At 44.3% G+C, this 27,099-nt stretch overlaps 1 protein-coding gene across 1 annotated transcript in view; it reads right to left on the bottom strand.

Moving 5' to 3' along the window:
- LOC132566595 (cytochrome P450 4B1-like) overlaps nucleotides 1–27,099 on the bottom strand; it is a 67,256-nt gene that overhangs the window by 17,135 nt on the left and 23,022 nt on the right. The window contains exons 4-8 of the mRNA XM_060231779.1: nucleotides 24,109–24,236; nucleotides 18,879–19,003; nucleotides 7,140–7,291; nucleotides 2,192–2,298; nucleotides 1,088–1,278 (exon numbers count right to left, since the gene is read on the bottom strand). Coding sequence (XP_060087762.1) covers nucleotides 1,088–1,278; nucleotides 2,192–2,298; nucleotides 7,140–7,291; nucleotides 18,879–19,003; nucleotides 24,109–24,236 — 703 coding nt within the window. The remainder of the gene's footprint in view (nucleotides 1–1,087; nucleotides 1,279–2,191; nucleotides 2,299–7,139; nucleotides 7,292–18,878; nucleotides 19,004–24,108; nucleotides 24,237–27,099) is intronic.

Below are 27,099 nucleotides of genomic sequence, written 5' to 3'. Positions count from 1 at the left end.
CCAGTTATCAAGTTTATCAGCTGTTCTTACTCTGGGGCCCATAGAGCCAGAAGGATGACCTTGCCAAGCTGGAGCAAGGGTTGGACCTATATCTTCTTGAGCTTTCTATCAAAAATACTCAGAGAAAACAGGCAACAGAATCATAGAGTTGGAAGGGACCTCCAAAGTCATCTAGTCCAATCCCCTGCACAAGGTAGGAAACTCACAAATACCTCCCCCCACAACCCCAGTGACACCTGCTCCACACCCAGAAGACAGCAACAAACCCTTCCAGGATGCCTAGCCAAATTGGCCTGGATAAAAATGGTTGCCTGACCTGAAAGTGGTGAACAGCATTTCCCCGAGTGTGTAAGAAAGGGTCATGAGAACCAAGCACTGATGCAACCTTTCCTGCCCTCCTTCTCCTGATCTGCCTACGTTCACAGAATCAGCATTGCTGTCAGATGGCCATCTAGCATCTCTTTAAAAACCTCCAAAGGAGAGCTCACCACCTCCCAAGGAAACCTGTTTCACTGAGGAACTGCTCTTACTGTCAGGAAGTTCTTCCTAATGTTTAATTGAAAACTCTTCTGATTTAATTTCAGTCTGTTGGTTCTTGTCTGACCTTTGGGTCATAGAAAACAACTCTGCACCATCCTCTATATGACAGCCCCTCAAGTACTTGAAGATGGTGGTCATATCACCTTTCAGTTATTTCCTCTTCAGGTTAAACATACCCAGCTCCTTCAACTTTTCCTCATAGGACTTGGTCGCTATCCCCCTCATCATCTTTGTTGCCCTCAGGACATGTTCCAGCTTGTCTACATCCTTCTTAAATTGTGGTGCCCAAAACTGAACACAATACTTTAGGTGAGGTGTAACCAGAGCAGAGTAAAGTGATATCATCACTTTGCTTAATCTGGACTAGCAGTGAACTTCCACTGGTAGCAATGAGGCTACCAGTGGAAGTTTGAGTTGGGCTAGAGGGTCCCATTTGCTTCAGCTGAAGGCAATGCATCACTGTACGCTTGGTTTTCTTCAGAAGTCAGTCTCTTCCTAAAACTGTGAAAGTGGTAGAAAAACTATGCAACAAAACAAGAGAGCTCACCATTGAATGGTGTCATGGTCCTCCAGAATGGCATTTATCTCTTCTCTACATTTCTGCTGGTGCACTGGGTTCTGAGCAAGGCAGTATAGCAGCCAGGATATCCCACTGGCTGTGGTATCATGTCCCTCAAACATAAAAGTGTCCACCTCAGCACGGAGGTCTTCATCAGATAGTCCAACTCCATTTTCATCCTAAAAATGATAAATTTCACTAGTGGTAGCATTTTATCCAGGAATCAGGTTTTCTGTCTCTCTCTGGTATCAGGAAAAACCAATATGTGCATGATTTGCAGCATTCATTTTCAGAGAATGTGAGTTTACTTGGCATAGAATTACTTGATAGGGAACATTCCTGAACAGTAAAAAGTAGGTATCTAAGAAAATTATCCAGGATGAAGCTAATGGAATAGAGAAAGGAGGATCTATGAGAAATTCATAGGGTCCACATAGAGGACAAGCTGTATGCTGTCAGCACACCAAAAGTGAATAGATACAAGGCTTTTGGATGCATGGGGACATGAGACAGGGGGCATAGAAGTGGTATGTTGGGAGTCATCTATGCTATTTCTGACTTGTTCAGGCTATTCTCAAATGGGTATTGGGGAACCTGAGCTTCTGGAAGATCAAATACAGTTTTACTTCTTTAATAGGAATGGGAACAAAGACAATGCTCAGGTGGTTAACATGTCTTCTCCAAAAAGAAAAAATAAGCTTATTTGTTCCTACCTTTATGTATTTCTATAGAAAAGTAGCAGGTCTGAGGGCTACTAACATTATAAAATGGTATGATCCCAACAAATATTCATTTGTGAACTGCAGATCTTAGGCCCCTTTACAGGTCAAAACTAGCACCCTAAACCAACGACTCCTTGAATGCCCCTAATTTTTTTTTTTTAAGTGAAATGATGGATCACAATTTCTGCATCATCTGGCATTTCCAAACATTCCTTAAAGGAAACTTTGTGTATAACACAGTGGATTACAGTAGTTGAACCTTAAGATGTGAATGACAATTGCCACAGGTTTACTTGATTAAAAAGAACCGCAGATGCTCCAAGCCACATGGAAATTACTGCCATTAATTAATGATTTTTCTAATACTCACTTTGGCACAGAGAAGGATGTCAAGAAAATCCAGGTGTCTCTTTGTCTGGATCTTTTGTCGCTCTTCCTCATTTCTCAGACATTCCTTTCTCTCCTTAATTATCTTCTCTGCATTAGAGAGTTATTATTATGAATTGCTAGAAATTACTGGCCACAAAATTCCAAAATGTATATCAAAGTTCTTCAGCAGCTATACCCATTTCTTGATGTTTTGTATGTGTAAATGTGTTTGCCTGTGGCTGCTACACTTTCCCATCAACACAAAGTGTGCCTTGAACTAGGAATTAGGGTTAGGGATTAGGGATGTGCATTCGGTTCGGCCGAACCGTATTTACAGCCAAATCACCACTGATTCGGCTGTATACGGAATAGGCTGCAGCCGATACCTATAGGCGCCCATTATACGGCAGCCGAATACGGCTCGCCGTATACTTACGAATGGCTATTCAGAAGTATACGGCTGTCAATTCAAAAGGCGGGAAAGTAGCTTCTGCAGCCTTCTTTGGGTGCCCCTGGAATGGGATCCCCTGGCCCAATCATTTTGGGACTTGGGGGGGTTGGAGGGGAGAGTCCCCTGCAGGTCCCCTGCAAATTTGAGGGCTCTCCCTAAACCCCCTCCCCTCCATGCGGCTTCAAATATACCCTATTTGCCATTGATTTCAATGGCCCATAGGGTGTAATAGGGCCGTATATTCGGTAATAGCCACGCATCTACCGTATATGCGGCTATTCCGAATGCGGTATTCAGGAGTATACGGGGATTCCGAATTTTTTCCCCCCGTATACTTCCGAATCCGTGTAAAACCGAATTTTTTTTTTTGCACATCCCTAATAGGGTGCCCCTATTCCATCATTATACCCTATGGGCCATTGAAATCAATGGCAACATAGGGCATAATTAGAGGCTACTGGGGGGCAGGGGGGTTGAGGGAGAGCCCCCAAATTTGCAGGGGACCTGCAGGGAACTCTCCCCTCCAACCCGCTCAAGTCCCAAAAAGATTGGGCCAGGGGGCCCTGTCTTTGGGCTCCCCAAAAGGCCCATTGCCAACAATGATGGGGAAAGCCCAATTAGCCACTTCCTCACTGTAATTGTCGTGGGAAAAGTGGCTCTGGGGAGCAGGGGGTTTTGAGGAGAGCCCCCCAAACTGCTGTGCAGCTTCAGGGCACTGTCCCACACAAAACCCACAAGGCCAAAAAAAATTGGACCAGGGGGTCCAATTCCTGGGGCACCCAAAGCCAAACCTAACCACATCAGAGAATCTCTATAGGACCCAAATGCACTACATCCCTCTATCTACTCTATGAACCCTGCAGGCCTGGAAGCAATATAAACCCAGTTGCCAATGTCACTGCCACACAAAACACAATCTGTTCAAGGTCTGCTCTGCAGACCTGGCTTCAGCAAACCCAGATGCCAGCTCTCCAGCCCTGCCCCAAACAACACGGGGAGAGCTGGCCAACCACAACAAGCCTGCTGGTTCTGGGTCTCTCACCCAGGTGCCAGCTTCCCTGCCACAGAACACACAATCTACAGATGCCAGCTCTCCAGCCCTGCCTTAAACAACACGGGGAGAGCTGGCCAAGCACAACAAGCCTGCTGGTTCTGGGTCTCTCACCCAGGTGCCAGCTTCCCTGCCACAAAACACACAATCTACAGATGCCAGCTCTCCAGCCCTGCCCCAAACAACATGGAGAGAGCTGGCCAACCACAACAAGCCTGCTGGTTCTGGGTCTCTCACCCAGGTGCCAGCTTCCCTGCCACAGAACACACAATCTACTCTATAAAAACAAGAAAGTGACCCAGCCCACACACACCCTCGCCAACCCCAACACCAACCAGAGGTAATTTAAAAAAAACAAAACAAAACCAGCAGAATCACAAAAGGCCAAGTGTTAAAAAAGTGGCCTTTTCACCAACAAGAAAGCTCAGGCCAAATAAGTCAACAACACCCCCAAACCAAGAAAAGGGACAACAGGAGAAAAGGCCAAGCAACTCAAGTGTTAAAAAATGGCCTTTTCACCAATAAGAAAGCTCAGGCCAAATCAGTCAACAACACCCACCCCCCTAAAACCAGAAGCAGGAAAAGGGGAACAAAAGTGGCCTTTTAAACAATGGAAATTAGGCCAAACAGCACCCCCCCCAAGAACCCGAAGAGAAGAGTAACAGCAGCACAACACAGCAGCAACAAATCAAACACTGGATACTTTTAAAAGAGTAAAAAAAATAACTTTTAACAATACAGGAACTTTGCCAACCCCTCCCCCCCAAAAAAACCCTTCACCCTAACCCCAAGAAATCCAAGCCACCCAAATCAGGAGAAGTAAAAGGACACTGCACTTTTAAAAGTCCTCTCACTAAATTAAGATATGGGCAAATTGGCAAACCCCCCCACCCCAGGCCCCCTCCCCAAGCAGAAACCCCTAACTCCCTAACCCCAAATAAGCATTCCACATTCCATAATGTGGCATTCCACAAACTATGCATTGTGAAAATTATGAATTGTCCAGGAGTGCTTTTGTTACACATGTAGTTGGGGCTATACTGTAACACAATGTTTCAGAAAGATGCTTTGATAAAGGGATACAGACTGTGGACTATATTACTGTGTACAGTGTGCACTGTCTGTAATTTCTGAATTATTTTCGTGTTAATGCTTATGCTTTATTTCAGCTCTGTTTCAGATTTTTGCTTGTTAAGAACATAAGAGAAGCCATGTTGGATCAGGCCAATGGCCCATCCAGTCCAACAATCTGTGTCACACAGTGGCCAAAAAACCCAAGTGGCATCAAGAGGTCCACCAGTGGGGCTAGAAGCCCTCCCACTGTGCCTCCTCCCCCCCCCCCCAAGCACAAGAATACAGAGCCTCATTGCCCCAGATAGAGAGTTCCAACAATACGCTGTGGCTAATAGCCACTGATGGACCTCTGTTCCATATGCTTATCCATTCCCCTCTTGAAGCTGTCTATGCTTGCAGCCGCCATCAACTCTTGTGGCAGGGAATTCCACATGTTAATCACCCTTTGGGTGAAAAAGTACTTCCTTATATCCATTCTAACCCATTTCATTGAATGTCCACAAGTTCTTGAATTGTGAGAAAGGGAGAAAAGTACTTCCTTCTTTACCTTCTCTATCCCTTGCATAATTTTGCAAACCTCTATCATGTCACCCCGCAATGGAAGTTTCTCCAAGCTAAAGAGCCCCAAGAGTTTTAACCTTTCTACATAGGGAAAGTGTTTCAACCCTTGAATCATTCTAGTTGCCCTTTTCTGCACTTTTTCCAATGCTATAATATCTTTTTTGAGATGTGGTGACCAAAATTGTACACAGTACTCCAAATGAGACCGCACCATCGATTTATACAGGGGCATTATGATACTGGCTAATTTGTTTTCAGTTCCCTTCCTAATAATTCCCAGCATGGCGTTGGCTTTTTTTATTGCAACCACACACTGTCTTGTTTTCAGATTTCTGCAATCCAAACCTTATTGGTTTTTTACTGGGTGCCTCATCTGGTTTATCGTACTGTGTAATCTGCCTTGTGTCACAGTGAGAAAGGCAGACTATAAATAAGGTGAATAAACAGACCATAAGGTAAGCTGAAAACCAGAAAACCTCAGAGACTGTGATACAACAGCACTACTTAGAGACTACTAAGGATATAAATCTAAGCAAACCCCACCCCCACTTCTAGTCAAAACAGTTTAACATTTGCTTCCACAAAACACTTCCCAAATTTGGATCTGAATAAATTATGAATTATGTGTATTTGCAATATTTGTATAAATACCATGTGTGAACTAAAATTCTAAGACAGCACCTTTTGAAGTAGGAGGCATTATAACTATCACTTCTGAAAAAAAATTATTAGAAGACGTTGGGTGATGTATTTGAACTAATTAATTCTAATTAATTCTGGGCCTCACTTACAGTGAAGGCCCAGGTCAAACATATCGCCAAGGTGGCATTTTTTCATCTTCGCCAAGCCTGGCAGCTAGCTCCCCTCCTATCTCGCTCAGACCTGGCCACAGTAATCTATGCAATGATCACTTCCAGATTAGACTACTGTAACTCGCTCTATGCTGGCCTACCCCTGAGTCTGACCTGGAAGCTCTAATGGATCCAGAATGCAGTGGCATGAGTTCTGACAAGAACACCATGGACGGCACATATTCTACCTGTGCCGAGCCAGCTACACGGGCTGCTGATTGAATACCGCGTCAGATTCAAGATTTTGATTATGACCTTTAAGGCCTTGAATGGTCTGGGACTAATGTATCTGCCTCCTCCGCTATGTCCCTGGAAGGGCACTACGCTCTACTGGATGAAATCTGCTGGTGATCCCCAGCCCTAAAGAGGTCCGGCTGTCCTCAATGAGGACTAGGACTTTTTCAGTCCTGGCCCCAACTTGGTGGAATGCTCTGACAGAAGACATCAGGGCCCTGTGGGATCTTTTACAGTTCTGCAGGGCCTGTAAGGTAAAGATGTTCCGCCAAGACTTTGCATAAGGACAGCGACAGTTGCCATGCTGGCACCTTCTTCTCCCCACCCCTGTTGGGGGGGGGATTCCCCCCACCCCGGCCTGATGTAATGATTGGAAGCTGAATAATAGCACTTGAAATGAGACACCATCGAGGTTTATAATTTCTTTTTTAATGTAACTGGTTTTACTGATATCAATGTATGTATTTTATTCTTGTGCTGTACCATCGCCCAGAGCCTGGCATTGGCCGGGATGGGGCGATTCAATACATTGAAATAATAATAATAATAATTTAGGCACCAGTATTACTTTTCTGAACTAACTGGGCACTGAACTTTCCTTCCCCCCCCCCCCCCGAAACAGCTGTAGCCACATTTTTTTTGTCTCTGGGGTGGAAACCATAGCCTTGATTCAGTTCACCTCCCACAATCCAAAATCTGGATCTGACAAAGAGACCAAGAAAAGTACCAGTATGGCGGTGCGCAACTTGGCAGGCCTTCCGAAACTGATATCCTTGTGGGCTGAACCAGTAAATAAGATCACTCTGATACAGGATGTGGTACAGTTTTTCATTTACTAAGAAGCAGAGGTCAAAGACAGCTTGGACATAGGAATTTTCTCTGAGGAGGAAACAAACACAGAATCAGAGAAAACAAACATAGAATACTATCAGTGAGCTTAATTACTAGCACCTATTCCTAAAGCAGAATTCAGATCACTATGTAACTTCAAAGCATTCTATATTTATTGCTGTAATATAATATGAGAAACAAGTGATATATAAGCTATGACTATATTAAAAGTGCATACTAAAACATGGATTTATTAACATATTTATTTTACCTTTCCTCCAATCAGCACAGGGTAACATATATGCCCCTCCCCATTGAAGTAGGTTAGGCAGAATAGTGACTTGCCCAAAGGATTTAAACCTGACTCTCCCTGACACTCAAACTATTATGCCACACTAGCTCTGAGAGCTCAGTTCCATTTCTAGCACTTTTCTCAACCATAAGTTGCTTTAATTTTTTTTTAATTCTTATGTGAGTGTTCATGATTGTTATATAGTAAACCCTTGTCATCCACAAGGATTCCATTCCTGGGATAACTGTGAATGGCAAAATATGGGAGTAATAGGTGGCAGGGAGGTCCACTACCTCTAGGGATGGACTGGGAAGCCAAACAACAAGAATTCTGGAAAGGTCCTACTCCCTCCTCCAACAATAGCCCACCATGAAGGGAAGCCTGGCTAGGTAAGTAACATGTGGTACCTGTTACAAAAAGAGTTGCATGATACCCAGCTTAACATTCAGGAAAGCCTTGCACTTAGAAAAAACATTATCTCCTGGGAATGAAGTCATAGAAACTCCTCAGATTCCAGGCCAAGAGGAGATAAGCTTCCTTTATGGAGATAAACAGGATGAAGATGACCATTTTCCCACCTGCCAGGATGGGGCAAGGTAGATAGCTATTTGGGCTATGTTGGGCCATAAAGGTTTTGGGACACACACTTGATTTGACTTGAGAAAAGGTGCGGGGCAGTACTTGTGAAAGCTGCTCCAAATTTCATGATAGGTCACAGTGAAACCCTACCTGGAACAGGAAGGATTAAAAGATCTGGACACTGTCAAAAGAGCGCAAGTCATGGTCTGGGGAAGAAGGAGCAATGGAGTGACGTCCCCCTTGATGACCATCCTCTATTTTCCAAAGGTCTAGAGGACTTGTGTCCTTTCCAGGGAAGGGAATGTCAAGGAAACAACAGAGACTGTACAATGTAATTAGTCTCATATGTTTTATTTCTTTTCCTAGTTCTTTTCCTAGTTATGTGGTGTTTTGCTATAGTTTTCCTGTGCTCTTTTGTGCATATAATATAGTGGGTTCAAGCATCGAGAAGACAAGAGAACAGTGATAACAACTCTTTATTAAGGACAGCATGGTGGAAGGCTGCTCCTACAAGACTGCTGAATGGGCCCACGGGCCAAACCTACATACAGCTCCAGGTTCCCGCACAAGCAGGCCATTGCTTCATTCAAACAGGCAGTGGGGCTGTGATTGGTGTATAGCAGCAGGTATTTGGATCCTACTGTCCATTGTTCCCAAGTCCCCAAGCTCTGCTCTCCTGGCTCCAATGAGCCTGGCAGGAATCATATACTATAAACCTTATACATAACATCCCTCCCCCCTCAGTTTGCAAGCCCTATTGCACATAATCCTATAGATACGCAGGCTTGCTGTGCTCACGTGTCAACCGTCTGAGCGCTGGGGCTACCAGGGGAGTGATTGCGATTTCGGGTGCTGTGAGTGGGGGGGCTGGTGGCATTGGCCAGTGGTTCGAGTTCTCCCTGGGTCTTGGGTTTGGCTGGATGTTTCAGTTCCCCCTGAGGTTTGGTTGGTGGTTGAGCCGCAGCAGCAGGGGCTTCAGCTTCTGTTGTCTCCGACTCCAGGATGTCGGTCGGCGGGTCATCTGGACTTGACTCCCCACCCTCTGGAGAGCCAGTTTGGTGTAGTGGTTAAGTGTGTGGACTCTTATCTGGGGGAAGTGGGTTTGATTCCCCACTTCTCCACTTGCACCTGCTATAATAGCCTTGGGTCAGCCATAGCTCTGGCAGAGGTTATCCTTGAAAGGGCAGCTGCTGTGAGAGCTCTCTCCAGCCCCACCCACCTCACAGGGTGCCTGTTGTGGGGAGGAAGGTAAAGGAGATTGTGAGCCACTCTGAGACTCTTTGGAGTGGAGGGCGGGATATAAATCCAATATCTTCTTCTTCTTCTTCTTCTTCACGTGACCGCAACTGGTCCTCGTGTCACCTCATTGTGAATCCCAACCCCTCTGATGTGACCTCATACATTACCATCCCCAGGACTCTGGAGACTTGGGCCATGCTACCCCCTCCAAAAAAAAGTTTTTAGCAAACACCAGGTCACCTGTGTCGAAACCTCTGGGTGCCTGGACCATCTCGGGTACCTCCTGTAGGTTTGTGGCCCAGTCCGGGTGCATGCAGTCTAGAAGTTTGTTAAGCCTCCTACCCATGAGCAGTTCCACTGGACTTTGGCCGGTAACCGTACTAGGGGTGTAATGTTGGGCTAGTAGGCATTCAGCTAGGTGGGCTTCCCAGTCACACTGGATGATGTGGTGGAGCAATTCCTTGATTGCCCACACCATCTATTCTGCTTGGCCGTTTGTGGCTGGATGGAAGGGGGCCGACCTTTTATGTTTTATTAAATTGCGGCCACAAAACTCTTGAAGCTCGGTCGAAGTAAATGCCATCCCGTTGTCCGAGACAAGGGTTTCAGGCAAGCCATGTGTGGTGAAAACCCTTCAGAGTGCCCCTTGCATCACCCTGGTGAACATGGATGCTACTGAGATTACCTCTAACCACTTGGAGTGGGAGTCTACAAACAAAAAGAATATCTGCCCCTGGAAGGGCCCTGCAAAATCTAGGTGCAGGCAGGACCAAGGGTTGCGTGTGTGTTCCCACTGTTGGGTGGGGGCTCTTGGCAAAGCTGGTTGGGTCTCCTGGCATGGCTGGCAACAAGCTACCCAGGACTCAATGGCATCATCTATCCCCAGCCACCAGACATAACTGCAGGCCACTGCCTTCATGCGCACTATTCCAGGATGGGTCTCGTGCAGCGCATTAAGAACATGTTGCCTTAGTAAAGGGGGTACCACCACCCTATTTCCCCACAACAAACACCCCTAGTATGCAGATAATTAGTCTCGGCGGGATACAAACACAGAAAATTCCAAATGCCATCCCCTCCACACCCAGTCCAGAACCCGCGAGAGGGTCTTGTCTTTCCTGGAACAGCGGGCAACGTCTGTGGCATGCACTGGGCGGTCCAGAAGAGATTCCAAATGCCATGATCTGGTACGCCAGAGCAGGAGCAGGGTCCATGGAAGGCAGCAGCAACTGGCTCAATGCATCTGCGTGGCCCATTGCCTTCACTGGTCGGTATCGGAGGTCGTACTGGTACCCCACAAGGAAGATGGACCACTGTAAGACCTGCGGGGAAAGCATTTGTGGCGTCTGGTGGTTGGGGGCAAACATTCCGAGAAGGGGCTTGTGGTTCGTGTGTATGGTGAAGGGTCGTACAAATCATGAAATTTTTTATCCCCTGCTACAATAGCCAGGCCCTCCTTGTCAATCTGCACATAATTGTGCTCCGGTTTTTGCAAAGTCCAGGAATAGTATGCTGTGGGGGAACGCCATCTTAGTTAATGTTGGTGCTTCATTGGAAGGGAACATTAAACTACTAAAGCAGGCTTTGGCCTAGCCTCCCTCCATCCCCCCCTCCCTTCCAGAGGTTTTTTTTTTTTTTAAAGTTTAAATGATTTTATTGAGAAAATTTCAAAAGATAAACATGACGTAAATAGGAAACAGTTACATTAATGAAAACATGCGATACAATAACATAAATTGAACATAAAAATTTAAAAAAAAAAAGGGGGGGGAAGGGAAAGCCAACGCTAAATTACAACCACAGAAAGTCTTTGTACATTTTAGATTTGTTATACGAGCTAATGTAAAATGGGTCGCTATCGATTTTCCCTAAAATAGGAAACGAGGTCGCAATGTATTTGGAGTAAGCTAAGTATGGATCAGTGGTATCCAATGATGCTTGAATTTTGTCCATTGCTATGTGGTCCCAGATTTTTAGGAGCCAGGTATCAAGGGACAGGTTGTTGGTGTTTTTCCAGGATTGAGCTACAGTGGTTTTTGCGGCGGTTAACAGTTTGGCAACTAAGGATCTTTTCGAAGGTGACAATTTAGAGCCAGGCCAATGGTTAAGAAGTATTGTTGTAGGGTCTTCGGGAATTATGATGTCTAACAGGGATGAGATGTGGGAGCAAATTAAACCAGCAACTCTAGGGGGAAAGCCTCCTAGAGGGGCAAGAAGTTCTTTTGTTTTATTTATTTGAGTTAGGTGGAAAAAGGGGCAGTCTGCAGCTGGCTCTCCAAGAGAGAGTTTGTGAGTCTGTGGGCTCCTGACTGTGAGAGAGGCCTACTCAGGAGGACCCCAGGCAGTCAGACCAAGTAAGTCATCCACAAGGCAGGGCAAGTCTAGACCAGGGACAGTAGGATGCGTTTAAAACCACCTTTTATTTGTCATGCTGTTTGCTGTGCGGGTGCTGTGCTGTGCTAACCTTTTACATGCAACTGTTTTTGTTTTGTTTTGTTTTTCTTTTCTTTTTCTCTTTTAATTAAATATTTTTACTGTTTTGAATGCTGGCAGTCAAACTCTGTACCACATAGATCCCCAACCGCTTTAGACCACGCTGCTTTATGAAGGGGGCCCCGGGGAAGGGGGAAGGCATGCAGTTGGATAAGGTGCCAATCCTCCAGGGGTTCCCTGAAGAAGTGCTGTGGTCTCTGTGATACCCAAGTACTGGGTGGCAGAGGACCTTGAGGCCTGGCCTCATAGCTGGAGAGGGGGATTGGGAGTCCTGTTCCTCTCAATCTGAACCCCTAGACTGAGCAGGTGGTGGCAGTGAGCCCAAGTGGCCGGAGGAGAAATAGCTCCCTCCAGGAGTTGGCGACTCAATAGGGAGTTGACGGGACCGGGTCTGAAGGCAGAATCGGGCCGGTTCCATCACATATGCTACCGGGACCCTGCAGCCGTCTGGAAGCACATGTGCTAAGACTGCCCCTACCCCGTATGGCGGTACGTCACAGGCCAAGATGACGGGCAGCTGCTTATGAAAGTGTGCCAGCAAGCTATTTGAAGTTAAAATGTCTTTTACTGCCTGAAAGTCAGCAGCTTGCCGGCGACCCCAAACCCACGGGGCCCTTTTGTCCAAGAGGCGATGCAGAGGTTCCGCTAACACCGCCTTGTGGGGAAGGAAGGCATGGTAAAAATTGAGGAGTCCCTGAAATGACTGTAGCTCTGCCTTGTTCTTGGGGGCCAGAGAATCACATATCACCCTGATTTTGTCCATGCGGTATGAATTCCCGCCACATCCACTGTATACCATAGGAAGTCAATGGTAGAAACCCCCTACACTTTCCCCTTTTTACTTTCAACCCCACCCCGTCAAAACTGCAATATGACCCAGAGGCGGGACGCAAACTCTTCTTCTGTGGCTACGGCAATCAGCATATCATCAAAGAATGGCTGGACCCCAGGAATCCCTTTAAGGAGAGAGTCTGAAAGATCCCCAGGGTCACGCTGATGCCAAACTGCAGCCGTTTGACCCAAAAAGCCCCCTGTGTGTGATGATTGTCTGTGCCTCTGCGGTGGCAGCGTCCACCAGAAGCTGCTGGTATACCTGAGCCAGATCCAGCTTTCCAAAAAATCTTAGCCCCTGCTAGAGAGGCCAGCACGTGACTGACCACTGGAACCGGATAAGCATGGCCTGGCAGCGCCTTGTTAATTGTGCATTTGTAGTCTGCACAAATGCACATGCTGCCATTGGGCTTTACTGGGGTGACTATAGGGGTTTCCCATTTGGTGTTTGCCACCAGCTCCAGGACTCCTTGTGCCACGAGGCAGTCTAGCTCCTCAATCTTGAGTCTCAGAGCTAGCGGCATGTGCCAGGCCTTCAGCCTTATGAGCTGCACATTCGTATTTAGTTGTAAGGTCATGGGGGATCCGGTGTACATTCCCAAGGTGCAATCAAAAATGGCGGGAAATTCTTCACACACCTTCTGCAAGTCCTTCCGGGTGGGGGCTTGATGTATACCCATTACCTGGATTCCCAGGGCCTCAAACCAGGACTGCCCTAGTAGGCGACACAGATCCCCCTCCACTACAATAAGGGGAAACTTGCCCATGAACTGGCCATATCTTACGTGGACTTTTCCTACCCCCAGGATGGCGACCTTCCTTTTCTGGAAGTCACAAACTACGAATGAGGATGGCCGTAACTGGGATTCTCTTCCTGGGCACATTTCCCTGAATGTGCGGACTGAGATGACCATCTGACCTGCCTGCCCCAGAGTCTACCTCCATTTTGCAGGGCCTGCCCTCTATTAGCATGGTCACTTTGCTAATAGAGGGCAGGCCCTGCAAAATGGAGGTAGACTCTGGGGCAGGCCAGACGGTCATCTCAGCCTTCACATTCAGGGAAATGTGCCCAATGATTTAGTCTTTATTTTGGAGGATCCGCTAAATTCGGTACATGCCTTAAAGAGGGAATTGAATGAATTCGGGAAAGTGGCGAGCATGAAAGTCAACACAGAAAAAATTAAAATACTAGCAAAGAATATTAGTAAACAAGAATGTCTAGAGCTGGAAAGAAAAACACAATTTCAAATTGTAAAGAGAACAAAATATCTGGCTGTGTAATTAACAAGTAGATGCAATGCTATATATGAGGATAACTATGAAAAACTAATAAAAGAAATTAAACAAGATATGAAAAGATGGGAGAAACTTTAGCTATCCTTTTTAGGAAGAATAGCAGTAGTTAAAATGTTAGCGTTGCCCAAAGTGATGTTTCTATTTCAAGTTATTCCAATAATATTGCAAAAGTCTTTTTTTCCAAGCACTTGATAAGATCACAAGGGAATTTATCTGGCAAACCAGGAGACCACGAATTAAGATTAAATTGCTTCAGGATGCCAAAGAAAGAGGGGGGGCAGCACTACCGAACTGGGAGTTGTATTATAAGGCAGGCACTATGGTGTAGGTCAAAGAGTGGTTAAAAATGGATAATGAGAGATTGTTAGTATTAGAAGGCCACGATTTAAAATCAGGATGGCATGCATATATTTGGTACCAAAAAGAAGGGCAGAAACACTTTTATACCCATTTGGTGAGGAAGTCGTTAGGAATAGTATGGGAGAAAATAAAGAAGCAAATCTATACTAAGATTCCTTTATGGGTCAGCCCATCTGATGTTTTTACCCAAGCTTATCAAATAGAATATGACTCTGTATATAGGTACAAAGATGTGTTGGATCAGGACAACTAAAGTCAGCAAATGAGTTGAAAGTGCAGAACATAGTCTCAGACTGGTGGCCCATGATGCAATTAAATGCAAGATATTGTAAGGATAAAGAAACTGTTTTTTATGTAAAAGAGTGTGAATGAGATAAAATTTTATTTGGTACAGAAGAAAAACTGATTAGTAGAATTTACAAGTATCTTCTTCGAATAGAAACTCAGGACGAAGAAGTAAAAGACGTGATGATACAATGGGCCAAAAATGTAGGACATAACATGGAACTAGAAGAATGGCCCCAGGTATGGATGACAAATGCTAAAATAACAAGATTGGTAGCATACAAGGAAAATATTTTTAAAATGATATATAGATGGCATATAACACCAGGAAAATTGGCAAAAATGTATCCGGGATTATCCAGTCTATGCTGGAAATGCGAGAAGCAGGTGGGCACATTATCATATACTGTATGGTGGACCTGCAAAGTTGCTAAAGGTCCATGAGTTGATACAAAAAATAATGAAACTAACAATACCATTTAAACCCAAGTTATTCTTGCTAAATATGCTTTTAAATAAGAAGGATAAATCAACAAAATATATAATAATTCATATAATAACAACTGCAAGAATTATATTTGCGCAATTTTGGAAGAGAAAGGAAGTTCCATCTATAGATGAGCTGATAGTAAAGGTACTGGATATAGCAGAAGTAGATAAACTGACGTGCATGTTTAATACTCAACCATGTAAAAAGAAGATACAGGATTGGTCAATGCTCTATGAATGGTTATGTAAGTGTAAATGAAATGAAGGATGTAACTAGGCTAAGATTGAAGGGCAAAATAAGGAACAAAAAAGAAAATAAGAACAAAGTGTTGCATATGAATGGATGATGGAGAGTGACACTATCTCACCTTTTTATTGATTTGTTATAGTTTTGTGGTATACTGTAAATGTAAATAAAGAAAATTGAGTAAAAAAAAAGAAGCACGGTTACTTTGAATTTGTCAGGGGAAGGCATGGGAAGCTGGCATATCTGATCCCCCCGCTGTGGTGAGTGCCTGGATGTCTTCCACGAGTGCGCCCTCGTGGCAGCAGCAATCTTTCTGTCGCGAGTTGTCCCCTTGGTGCAGCAACTTTGACCGACAGACACGTGCTAGATGTCTGGTTTTCCCACACATGTGGCAGATGGCATTCTGAAACTTGCAGGACTGACGCTCGTGGGCTTCCCTGCAGCTGATGCATCCTCCTGTCTGGGACACCTAGTTGCACATGGCGGTTGGAGCTTTGGGGCCTGGTACGTCTTTAGCGCGTCTTCAGAGTTGGACCCACTGGCAACCTAGTGTGCTCCTATTGTGCGCCGCTCTTTATGCCATTTTTCATAAGCGGTCACCTCACTCAGGGCATCTGCCAGTGTGAGGGTCTTGGGCCTCATCAGCTTCGCCTGTAGTTTCTCGTCTCTGAGGACGGCCACAAAATGGTCCAGAAGAGTTTCAACAAGGCTAACGAAGCCACACTCCCAGGCGAGGCGGCGCAGCTCTGCCAGGAATGTGGCAACGGGCTCACCAGTCTTTTGTACCTGCTTATGGAAGTCCAGATGCTTGGACATCTGCGTTGGCTGAGGGGAGAAGTGCTCTGTCAGCCTCTCTGTGATGACCTGGTACGTGGCTGCATTGTCGGTCAACGACACTGGCGACATCAGGTTCTCCACTAACTCCAGCGTGTTCTCCCTGCAGAGGCTAAGCAATAGCTGTTTCTTCTTTAGCTCATTTGTGATGTCGTGGTAGAGGAGATAGAAGTTTAGTCTCTTCTCTCATCTTTCCCACCGTTCCGGGTGAGCGGGATTGAACTCCAGAATGTGCTCATGCGGGCTGGGCACCACGGCATGGTTGGAGCTGGGCCTTGGACACTGGATGCTCTGTCTTCACACATCTCCATTCCTGGCTTGGCGACCTACTTTAGTGATAGCTGTGCGATGTGCAGAGCTGGAACAGCTGCTGCGAGGCGTGGTGTGGTGCCGGTTGCTGGAGCGCCTATCAGGATCCCATCCTCGTCGCCACTATAATATAGTGGGTTCAAACATCGAGGAGACGAGAGAACAGTGATAACTCTTTATTAAGGACAGCATGGCGGAAGGCTGCTCCTACAAGACTGCTGAATAGGCCCACGGGCCAAACCTATATACAACTCCAGGTTCCCACGCAAGAAGGCCATTGGTTCATTCAAACAGGCAGGGGGCCTGTGATTGGTGTAGAGCATCACGTATTTGGATCCTGTTGTCCATTGTTCCCAAGTCCCCAAGCTCTGCTCTCCTGGCTCCAATGAGCCTGGCAGGAATCATATACTATACCTTATACATAACAGTACAGTAGCGAATTGAGGTTTATTTAAAGATCTTTTCCTTTTAAAAATCTCAAACTGTGGTCAAAATTCTCACCCAAGTTGCTGGACAGCTCATCTACACCTGGACTAAAACCTCTTGAATAAGCTACAGACAGCTGGTCAGGGAAGAGCATGAACCTGTTGACACAAACACACACAGGCCCTATTTGTGCCTGTGGGTAGGAAAAGGAAAGGCATAGCTTGGATTGGTGGTGGCGACCAAAGGAAGGAGAGTGAGAATGAAGAGCTAAAGGGAGAAAAAATTTGTTGCATGCACACAGATTCTCCACCGTTTCCTGGACGAAGGCAAAGGTAAGGAAGAAAGGGAGGGGGTCGTTTTACAGTGCCTGGCTTGGCTGCAGCATGACTAAGTGACTGTGCAGCAGTGGCCACCCACTCTGCCCAGGGCAAGTTGCAAAGCAATGCTTTGGCCAAGTGCTTGTCATAGACCAAAGTGTGAACTCCTCGTCATCCAGTGAAAAAGCCAAAGACCCAGAGGAGGAGGCAAAGGTCACCTAACACTGTTGTGGAATTAGGGCTGGATTGAGTCTCAGTCCCCTGCTAAACCTGTTACTTTAACTTCTATAGTAAATTAGCTTCTATAGTTGAATCTTTGGTTCTGTTTCCCAGGAAGCTGCAGAACTCAGCTGGTGCTGTGGCCGTCTGGTACTGATAATCCTGTACATTACTTTTGCCTGAGGGTGTTTACACATTCCAAGAGTTAGTGGTGCCACTATTAAAGTTTAAGTAGACAGAGTATCAGAACCTAGTTTTCTTGACTTTCTAAGAGCTTCCTGACTCCAGAGATAGGAAGAAGGGGAGGGATTTGGGTCAGTACATCAGATCAGTTCTGATCAGTTACAGGTTGTCCTGTGTCACATACCACAGCTATATGTCAGTAGGAACATTAGAAGCTATATGTCCAAGAAAGATATGTAACTCTGGTTTACCAGTGGTTGGGGCTGCTCATCAATGCCACGTGTTGACACTGGGCCTTGGTCTGTAGCCAGAATATATTCCTTAATCTTAATTATTTGAGTGTATACTGTATGTTTCTTTATATGTTTTGAATGTGTCTTTACAATGTTCTGCTTGGAATCTAATAAATTGAATTCACAAAGCACTGGTTTGTGCGTGTCTCTCTCTCCCTAACAAGGAGAGTGCCTAGCCAGCCCTACCCACCAAATTGGAACCTGGTTTGGGGGACTGGGAAGTTCCCCAACACACCACCACAAAAGGAGGCAGATACGTCAGCAGCTGCCTTTGATGTATAGGAAGAGCCCCAAGATTCAGTCCACTCCTCCAGGATATAGCCCTGTCTTCTGTTTTGGACTTGGACTAGGCCTGGTGCTAGGGGTGCCTGCCCCCCTAGGCTGAACCCTGATTCTCTGCCCCCCATTGATATTTCCGTGTGCACCCCAATGACATCATAATGATGTCACAGCTACATCCCCCCCCCCAGACTTTGCCAAGGCCTCCCGAGCCGCAGCAGAGTCTGGAAGGCAGCGGGCGTGCTCAGAGCTGGCTCTGAGCACACTCGCTGCACATCCCCCCTTCAGCCTTTGCTGGAACAACATCCATAATACATAATAGTATTGAAAAGGGCTTCTTAGAACTGCTTTACAGAAAGGGAAATGATAAAAAGGTAAAGGTAGTCCCCTATGCAATTATCAATAATGTTAAACAGTATATAAATAGGCTTTCTTATATTGACTCTTTGTTGATCTGCTGCTCTGAATGTTGACATAGTTTAATAGTGACAGGTTACAAACCCTTCCCATATACAGTAGTGGCTGAGCTGAGCATAAGATGGATCTGTCATGTATTTCACAATGGATGGAAATTCAGTGTCTGGATCATTTTAAATTGCTGAACAAAATATTTCAAACCAACTAAGGAGACTTCACTCATAGGTCAAACATGATAAATACTAACCTGCCCATTTGACAGTTGCTGTTGTAACTGAAAGCACATTTCATGATGCTATCAAGTGTCATCAAGCTCACATGTTTGAAGAGATCCACTGATGCCTCCTGTGCAGTCAGCTGTTCCCATTTGTCCTAAGTCAGTGGGACAGAAATGGTTCACAGTTCATATCCTCCATTTGTCCCTCTCAAAGAGTGCAAAACGAATTTAGACTGTTCAAATAAATTATGTGACTTCTTCAGACAATTTAAAAATATCACCATGCAAAAAGAGGAGAAAAACTTCTATGGCACCTTTAAAGGCATGGATACTCCATATAGAACCAGTTATAATTCAGGTGGAGGAGGTTACTTTCGGGGAGGGACAGTGGCTCAGTAGTAGAGCATCTGCTTGGGAAGCAGAAGGTCCCAGATTCAATCCCTGGCATCTCCAAAAAAAGGGTCCAGGCAAATAGGTGTGAAAAACCTCAGCTTGAGACCCTGGAAAGCCGCTGTCAGTCTGAGAAGACAATACTGACTTTGATGGACCAAAGGTCTGATTCAGTATAAGGCAGCTTCATGTTCAAAACAGCAAAAAAAAAAAAAAAGTTTCACTTGAGCACTACAAGCTGGTCTGAAACACCACAATTTTTGAAGAAGCTGTCATTTTTTGACCTGCTCTACCCACCAAGGTGCCATTTTGTGACTAGTAGATCCCAAAGCACTTGGGAAACAATTAAGTAGCTCCTGAAACATAAGGTCTACTTTTTCCTGTCCTAGAAGACCCACAGGTGGGGGTAAGAATCACAAAAAATATGTGCTGTAATTTTTATTTTAAAAAAGCTTTTATTTCATAAAGGTTTTCTCTGTGGTGCTTAGCTGACAGCTTCATTTCTAGTGGAGGAGGAGAGGAGAGGAGGAGGAGTTAGATTTATACTCCAGCCATCACTTGGAGTTTTAGAGTGGCTTACAATCTCCTTCCCTTCCTCTCCCCACAATAGGCACCCTGTGAGGTAGGTGGAGCTGAGAGAGTTCTGAGAGAACTGCTCTTGAGAGAACACCTCTAAGAGAACTGTGACCGACCCAAGGTCACCCAGCTGGCTGCATGTGGAGAAGTGGGGAATCAAACCTGGTTCTCCAGATTAGAGTCTGCTGCTCTTCACCACTACACCAAACTGGCTCTCAGTTGGAGTGGGGCTGTTTGTGTGAAGCACCTCGGGATATTTTTCATTACTTAGGTTCTCATTAAAGAAAAGGTCAGTGACCCTTTACCCTTTGGGTAAGATACTGGCATGAAGATTCCCGCATCGCTGGATACATCCCAGGGCCTATCTCCTGCATCTGCTTTGCCTTGGTATTTTGGTTCTCAGATCCTTTTCCTCTGATTTCTTAGCACCAGCCTACATATTCTTAGACAGGTAGACTTCTGTCATTCACACAGTGCCTACTACAAGGGATCTACAAAAGCATCCATTGCCTTTTCTCCTTGTCACAAACATACGTATGAAAATCACACTTTGCTTAACTTTGGATTTTTAATCACTTGTCTGATATACTTTTACCTAAGTAAAGTAGTTTTTGTTCATGGTACCTAAACTAGAAGCAGCCCCTAATGATAATTGAAAGAAGATTTTTCTCCCTGGATTTAGTGCTTTATTTTGAATAAGAGAGATACCACAGGTGAATCTCTGAACTTGGTTAGAAGGATGGGGTAGAACTCTTTTAGTAAACATACAATTTAAAGCTTGTCAGGAATAACTTTTATCTAGAAGCTCTTTCATATATCCTGCATGTGTGGTACATGATTATTCAGTTATGAGAAAACTCTGCATATGTTCAAAAACATTCTCAGCTTTTTTTTTTTTTAAGATTAACTGTGAAATCCAAGCAAAGCCACCTCCTTTTAAATCCATTGATGTAAATGGATTTAGAAGGGAGTAAATCTGTTTAGGACTACAATACAAATCCTGAGGGTAAAAAGAAGTGTCAGGGCTAATCTCACATTTTCCGTTTGAAAGACTGCAACCTTCATTATATCTTGTGAGACACTTGCCATCATATCTCTGACACTTGCCATCATATCTATTTTTAAACAGAGGCTAGATGGCCATCTGACAGCAATGAAGATTCTGTGAATTTAGGGGGAGGTATTTGTGAGTTTCCTGCATTGTGCAGGGAGTTGGACTAGATGACCCTGGAGGTCCTTCCAACTCTATGATTCTGTGATATCATCACAGTGAACTGAACCCTCTTCTGTACTTCTTCTAGCTGAATGATGTCCTTTTTGAACCAGAATTGTATTTAAAAAATGAGACCACACCATAGATCTACACAGGAGCATTATAATATCTGTCATTTTTGTTCAATCCTAATAGTAGTCATAATAGTAATATTTTTGTCTTTTTTAATTGCACACTGGGTTAACACTTTCATTGAGCCACCCACTGTGACCCAAAGATCTTTTCCTTCTCAATCACAGCAAGTTCAGACTCCATTTGCATATACTTGAAATTGGGATTTTTTTTTTGTCCCAATGTGCATCCCCTTACAATTACCAACACTGAACTTCATTTGCCACATTGTCACCCACTCATCCAATGTGTGAAGATTCTCCTGGAGCTCTTCACAGTCAGCCTTGGTTTTCATCATCCTGAATACTTTTATGTCATCTGCAAAGCTGGCTGCTACACTACTCAGCCTTAGTTCCAAATCATTTATGAACAAATTAAATAGTACTGACCCCAATAACCATTCTTGTATTGTTAGTAGTCAGACCCCTCCTCTTACAGAGGGACAGTTTATAGAAGAGCTGTCAAATTCATTTTATTATGAGGGCTGAATCTGACATAAATGAGACCTTGTTGGGCCGGACCATGTCAGGCCAGAGTGTGTGTGTTCCTATTTAAAATTAGATAGCAGAGATATAAACTTTATAAAGGATACAAACACAATTAAAGTTTAAAAAAAAAACAAACTTAAAACGTTAGCACTTGCTGGTCTTAAAGGTGCTTTCTTTGTATTTCTCCCACAGGATTCAGGAACTGGGCAAAGGAAGCTCTGACTCTTTCCTTCCTTCCCCAGGGGACCAGTAGGAGGAGGAGTCCCAGCCAATAGAAGGAAGAAAGGCTTGGCTCAGTAACTCTGCTGTGCAGTTGAGAGAGCCTGGCAAAACAAGCTCTGCCTCCCCCCTTCCTCCCCAAGGGAGGAGCCTCAGTCAATGGAGAAAACAGAGGCTTTGCTCTGTAGCTCCTTTGCATTTGAGCAAGCCTTGCAAAGCAAGCTGTAATACAGAAGGAAGCAAGAGAGAGGGTGAAGGAAGCAGATGAAAACCAGTTGCTCAGGGGCCTGATTCAGCCCCTGAGCCACATGTTTGACACCCCTGCTTTATAGCTTATATACTACTATTACGACTACTATTAGGATTGAACAAAAATGACAGATATTATAATGCCCCTATGTAGATCTATGGTGTGGCCTCGTTTTTTTTAATCCATTCAGCACCCCAGTATCTTAGTGCAGGCACTGCTTGGGTCAAAATGGACCGAGATGGATGCCAGCCAGGCATCAGCCCAGGAAAACACATTTCAAAAAGCGAGTCAGAAGTGGCTGGCTGGCTACTACTCCCTCCTTGCCCCAGAGTGATACATGACTTTAAAACAATGGGTCACCTATGACCAGGCTTCAGATTCAGCAGGAGCTCACAGAAGTGCAGCTCCTGAACCTTTCTGATGGTTTCCCCTCTTTCTCCTCACCTACCTTGTCCATTGAATAGTAGGTGCAGCTGCATAACAATCCCTGGATTAGGAGAGCAGGCAGGCAGCCAGCCACCAGGGGCTTTGCCACGCTCCCAGCAGCCCTAATTAATCCCTGGAGAAGCCCACACCACCCTTTCTCCACTTCCTATGTGATTTTGGGTGGTGGGTGGTTTGTTCACCTTTTGACGGGGACAGGGCCCATGACAGCCCCACGTGAGCGAGGCCTGCTTGGCTGGCTGGATCTCTAGCCAACCCAAGCAGGCCTCGCTTGCCCAGGGCCCTCCTTTCTTGCATCGGGTTGCTTTTGGCTGGGGGGTCGCATATGCTAATAAGTTATGCTAATGAACTCTGCCACCTATTTTTCTACAACAACCCCTGTCCAGGACCTACTGATTCACTCAACATAATCCCAACATTGCCTCGGACTCACTTCTTGTCACCCATTATCCCTTGATTAAACAGCAATTAATCGGTGCCTACATCTTTTTACTTTCACAATTGCCCTTCGTCTGGTATCTGTGGAGCCCTCAAGCCTTCATACCCTTTTTTTTTTTTTGCTATCCTCTGAAAAGCCATTTGGTGATTGTTTTCTGGCATATATGTCATCCCCACCAGAGGGTTTTGCCCTATAACTGACCACTCTGCTGCCCCAGTAGTTGTGTGTGTGCCTTGGATCTTCCACATACACCCCCATTTTGTGGGCTTTTTTCTCTCTTGAAACACTGGCAGTTTTGCTGCTTTTGCAGACCTCTTCAAGAGCAGTAATTATTACCCTTCCATAAAATTGCTTTTCCCCTTTACTTCCTAGATAGCCCTTGTGTGTGTTTATTTGTGCATTTTGTTTTATTTTTTCTTTTAATAAAACCTTTCCAGTTGAACATCTGATTGGTTTATTTTAAAAGTTCTCTTAAAGGGAAAAATCCTGGCATACATAGGTGGAGATTCCAGTTACTCGTCCCTCACTTTGTCTCCTTTAGCTAATTCCCCCCAACTAATTAGGAGACTGCCTATTTGGGTAACACTGATACCCCACTGCTTGCTTCCCTCCATTGTGAGAACTGTCCATTTATTCCTATTCTTTGCTTCCTGTCATTTAACCAATTTTTAATTCATAAGAGAACCTGTCTTCTTATCCCATGACTGACAAATTTAATTTGGTGAGGTACCTTGTCAAAAGCCTTTTGAAAGTCTAAGTATATAATGTTTACCAGGTCACTGTTGTCTACATGCTTGTTCAGTTTCACAAAGAACTCCAAAAGGCTAGTGAGGTAGGACTTCCCTGTGCAGAAGGCATGCTGATTTTCCCTCAGGAGGCTTTTTTCCTCTATGTGCCTAATAATTCTAACAAATGGCAGGATCTATTATTCTATAATATCCCATGTTTATTTGGGTGTTCCTCCTTTCACAGGATATTGCTGCATAAGTAGTATGCATTATATGGCACCCTAAGTATATTCCAGCACACTGTTTTCTTTTTTATCCTGCAATTCCTGTGCCAGCGCTTACCAGCATTATTTTTGTTGAATCTGCCATCAGTGCCACGTAGGGTTTCAAAATATTATAATGAAAACCTGGAGTCAGCAGTTTTCGATGCTGCATCCACTTTGGCCCATGGAGCACCAACAAACCTTTCCCTGAGGGGCATACAAATTGCTATTTTAGACTATACAAACATACAGTACTGATAGATTACTGAATTATTGTGGTTCTCAGAATTTTCTGTGGTAAAGGAACATGTCTGCTATTTCTAATACATTTCTTCTAGCACTTGTTTATTTATCAACAATTATATCATACTTTTTGTTGCGCTCAAGGCAGCTTACAAATCACAATTTTAAAAAATCACAATATAGAACACATGAAATAACATCCCAAACAACTCTCACTCTGAAAAAGAGGCCTACTATCTATATTCTGTTAAAAGCCCTAGCAAATAAGATAGACTTGCAGATCCCCTAAATATTCTTATAGATAGCACCCCATACACATTTATTCCAAAAAGTGGGAGCTACAATGGAAAAGGTACAGCCTCTTGTTGATACTATAGACAAGCCACCTTAAGTGGGGGGAAACCAGTAGGTAGCAACTTGAGAACCACAGGTTGTGCAATGGGGCACATGGGGAGACAGATTTGTGAGTACTAGACTGTAATGGGCTTTAAACATCGTAACCAGTACCTTGAATTGCTTGGAGATAAACTAGCAGCTATTGAAGCTATTTTAAGATAGGTAAAATACTTTCCTCTCAGCTAGCCCCTGACAATAATTGGAGTTCCACATATTTTAACTAGCTGTACTTTCTGGATTTTGTTCATGGGCAACCTAATACAGAATGCATTACAAACTGAGAAGTCACAGAACCATGGATCAGCATGGCCAGGTCAGCTGCATGTACGAAAGGAAGGAGCTGGCAAACTGAATGATATGATGATAAAAAACACTCCTGGCCACTGCACCAACCTGCTTTTAAAACAGAACTACTGGGTCATTGAGTACCATCAGGTTCTTAACTAGTCTACAGTCTATTCCGTCCATTACAAATAGCGCAATCTCTCTAATATCACCCTTCCTGACCAGAATCACTTCTGTTTTGCTTGAATTCCATTTCAGCTGTTTTAGCCACTGACTACAGACTTTAAACACTGGTTTAGAGACAAGACATCTGAAAGCATGCATTATGACATACAGTGCTGGATATAATCTGCATATTGATGACATCCAGCATTAAGGCTGTGGACTGTCTCATTCAAAGGACTCATAGATACCGAATATCATCAGTGTGAGAACAGAAACCTGCATAACTCCACAAGAGAAATCCCATACAGTTGACTCTGCTCCCTCAGTATTATTTACTTATAATATGGTAGAGTTACACACAGGAAACTTATAATATAAAATATATAAATGATACTAGGGATGTGCAAAAAAAAAATCAGTATTTTTTTGCTTTGGGTATATTGAACCCCCCAAAATTGGTATTTCCCAATATTCCTGAATGCCAATACTGATATGGTATTTGGATTTGGGGAACATTTGGGATTGTTGAATTTTTTTCAGCTCCGCAATACCCTATAGGGACTATTATAGTCAATGGTCCACATAGGCTATAAGGAGAATTGATCCGAGTAGCTGGGACGTTGGGGGGGGCTGTATTTTGAGGTGGAGGAACCAAAATGAGGTAGATGCTACTAACCCCCCCCCCCCCAAGATTCACAATGTTTAGAATAGGGGGGCCAATTCTATGGGCCCCGGAAGAAAGTACTCCATCCTCCATTGTTTCCAAAGGAGGGGGGAAGGCATTTAAAGGGATAGCAATCTATTTAAATGCCTTCTCCAAACTACATGACTCTGCAGTGAGTGAACTCCAAAGCCATTTTAAGAGTCTGCAGTCCCTTTAAATGCCTTCAAAGGCATTTAAAGGGACTGAGAGCCATTTAAATGCCCATTAACTGCTGCTATCCAGTGGTCCTAAAAACCACTGGATTTTTCAGGGTGGCCAGTTTTCAATAGCCAAATCAGTAGCCTACTCAGTAACCAGCTGAGAAGATACATGATCAATACCGATTAAGTATTTATTAGGGGTTTTTTTATCAGCTCAGTTTATACTGAACACACACCCTTAGCTGATACAGTGGGTATGCAGATCGATTGGGCAATCTCCCTAAATGCTAATATCTAAATTTTCAATCCACTCAATCACAGCTGAGGAGAATTCAAAGAGCTCTGTCACATCACCCTAGAAAGCATGACGCTCCATTTGAAAATGGGTATGAGGGTGGAATTGTTTTATGTGGCCCCAGAAGATAGGACTAGAACCAATGGGTTGAAATTAAATCAGAAGAGTTTCCGGCTCAACATTAGGAAGAACTTCCTAACAGTTAGAGCGATTCCTCAGTGGAATAGGCTTCCTTGGGAGGTGGTGGGCTCTCCTTCCTTGGAGGTTTTTAAACAGAGGCTAGATGGCCATCTGACAGTGATGATGATCTTGTGAATTTAGGGGGAGGTGTTTGTGAGTTTCCTGCATTGTGCAGGGGGTTGGAGTAGATGACCCTAGAGGTCCCTTCCAACCCTATGATTCTATGATTCCTGTGACAGATGGAAAATAGTTTGACGGGCTGCACCACAATCACATTTGGGTCTTGGAATGTTGCCCTGTTTAAACAACAGGTCTGCACAACTGCCAAAGCCTGTTCACATTTTATTAGCCATCTTCTATACTACCTTATCTTAGAAACAACAGAAAAAACACTGCATAAAACAACCAATCTTTTTTTATAATTATGTTTCACAATCAGCTAAATTGATCACTTTTTACAAGTTCAGATATTACCCTATCTACTTGAACCAAATTTGTATTACATTGCATTTCAATTACTAATTTTCAACATAGAAATTTACATAGCTTTGATAGGCAAAGGAACAGGTTTACTAATAGTCTTGTATTAGAGAGTACATGTTGCAACAATAGTCTCAAGAAGTAGCAACTGCGACTAGCAAT

The sequence above is a fragment of the Heteronotia binoei genome, chromosome 2, assembly GCF_032191835.1.
Source record: "Heteronotia binoei isolate CCM8104 ecotype False Entrance Well chromosome 2, APGP_CSIRO_Hbin_v1, whole genome shotgun sequence".
NCBI lineage: Eukaryota > Metazoa > Chordata > Lepidosauria > Squamata > Gekkonidae > Heteronotia > Heteronotia binoei.
Note: the sequence above shows the minus strand (reverse complement) of the source record. Positions and strands in the feature narration are given on the sequence as shown.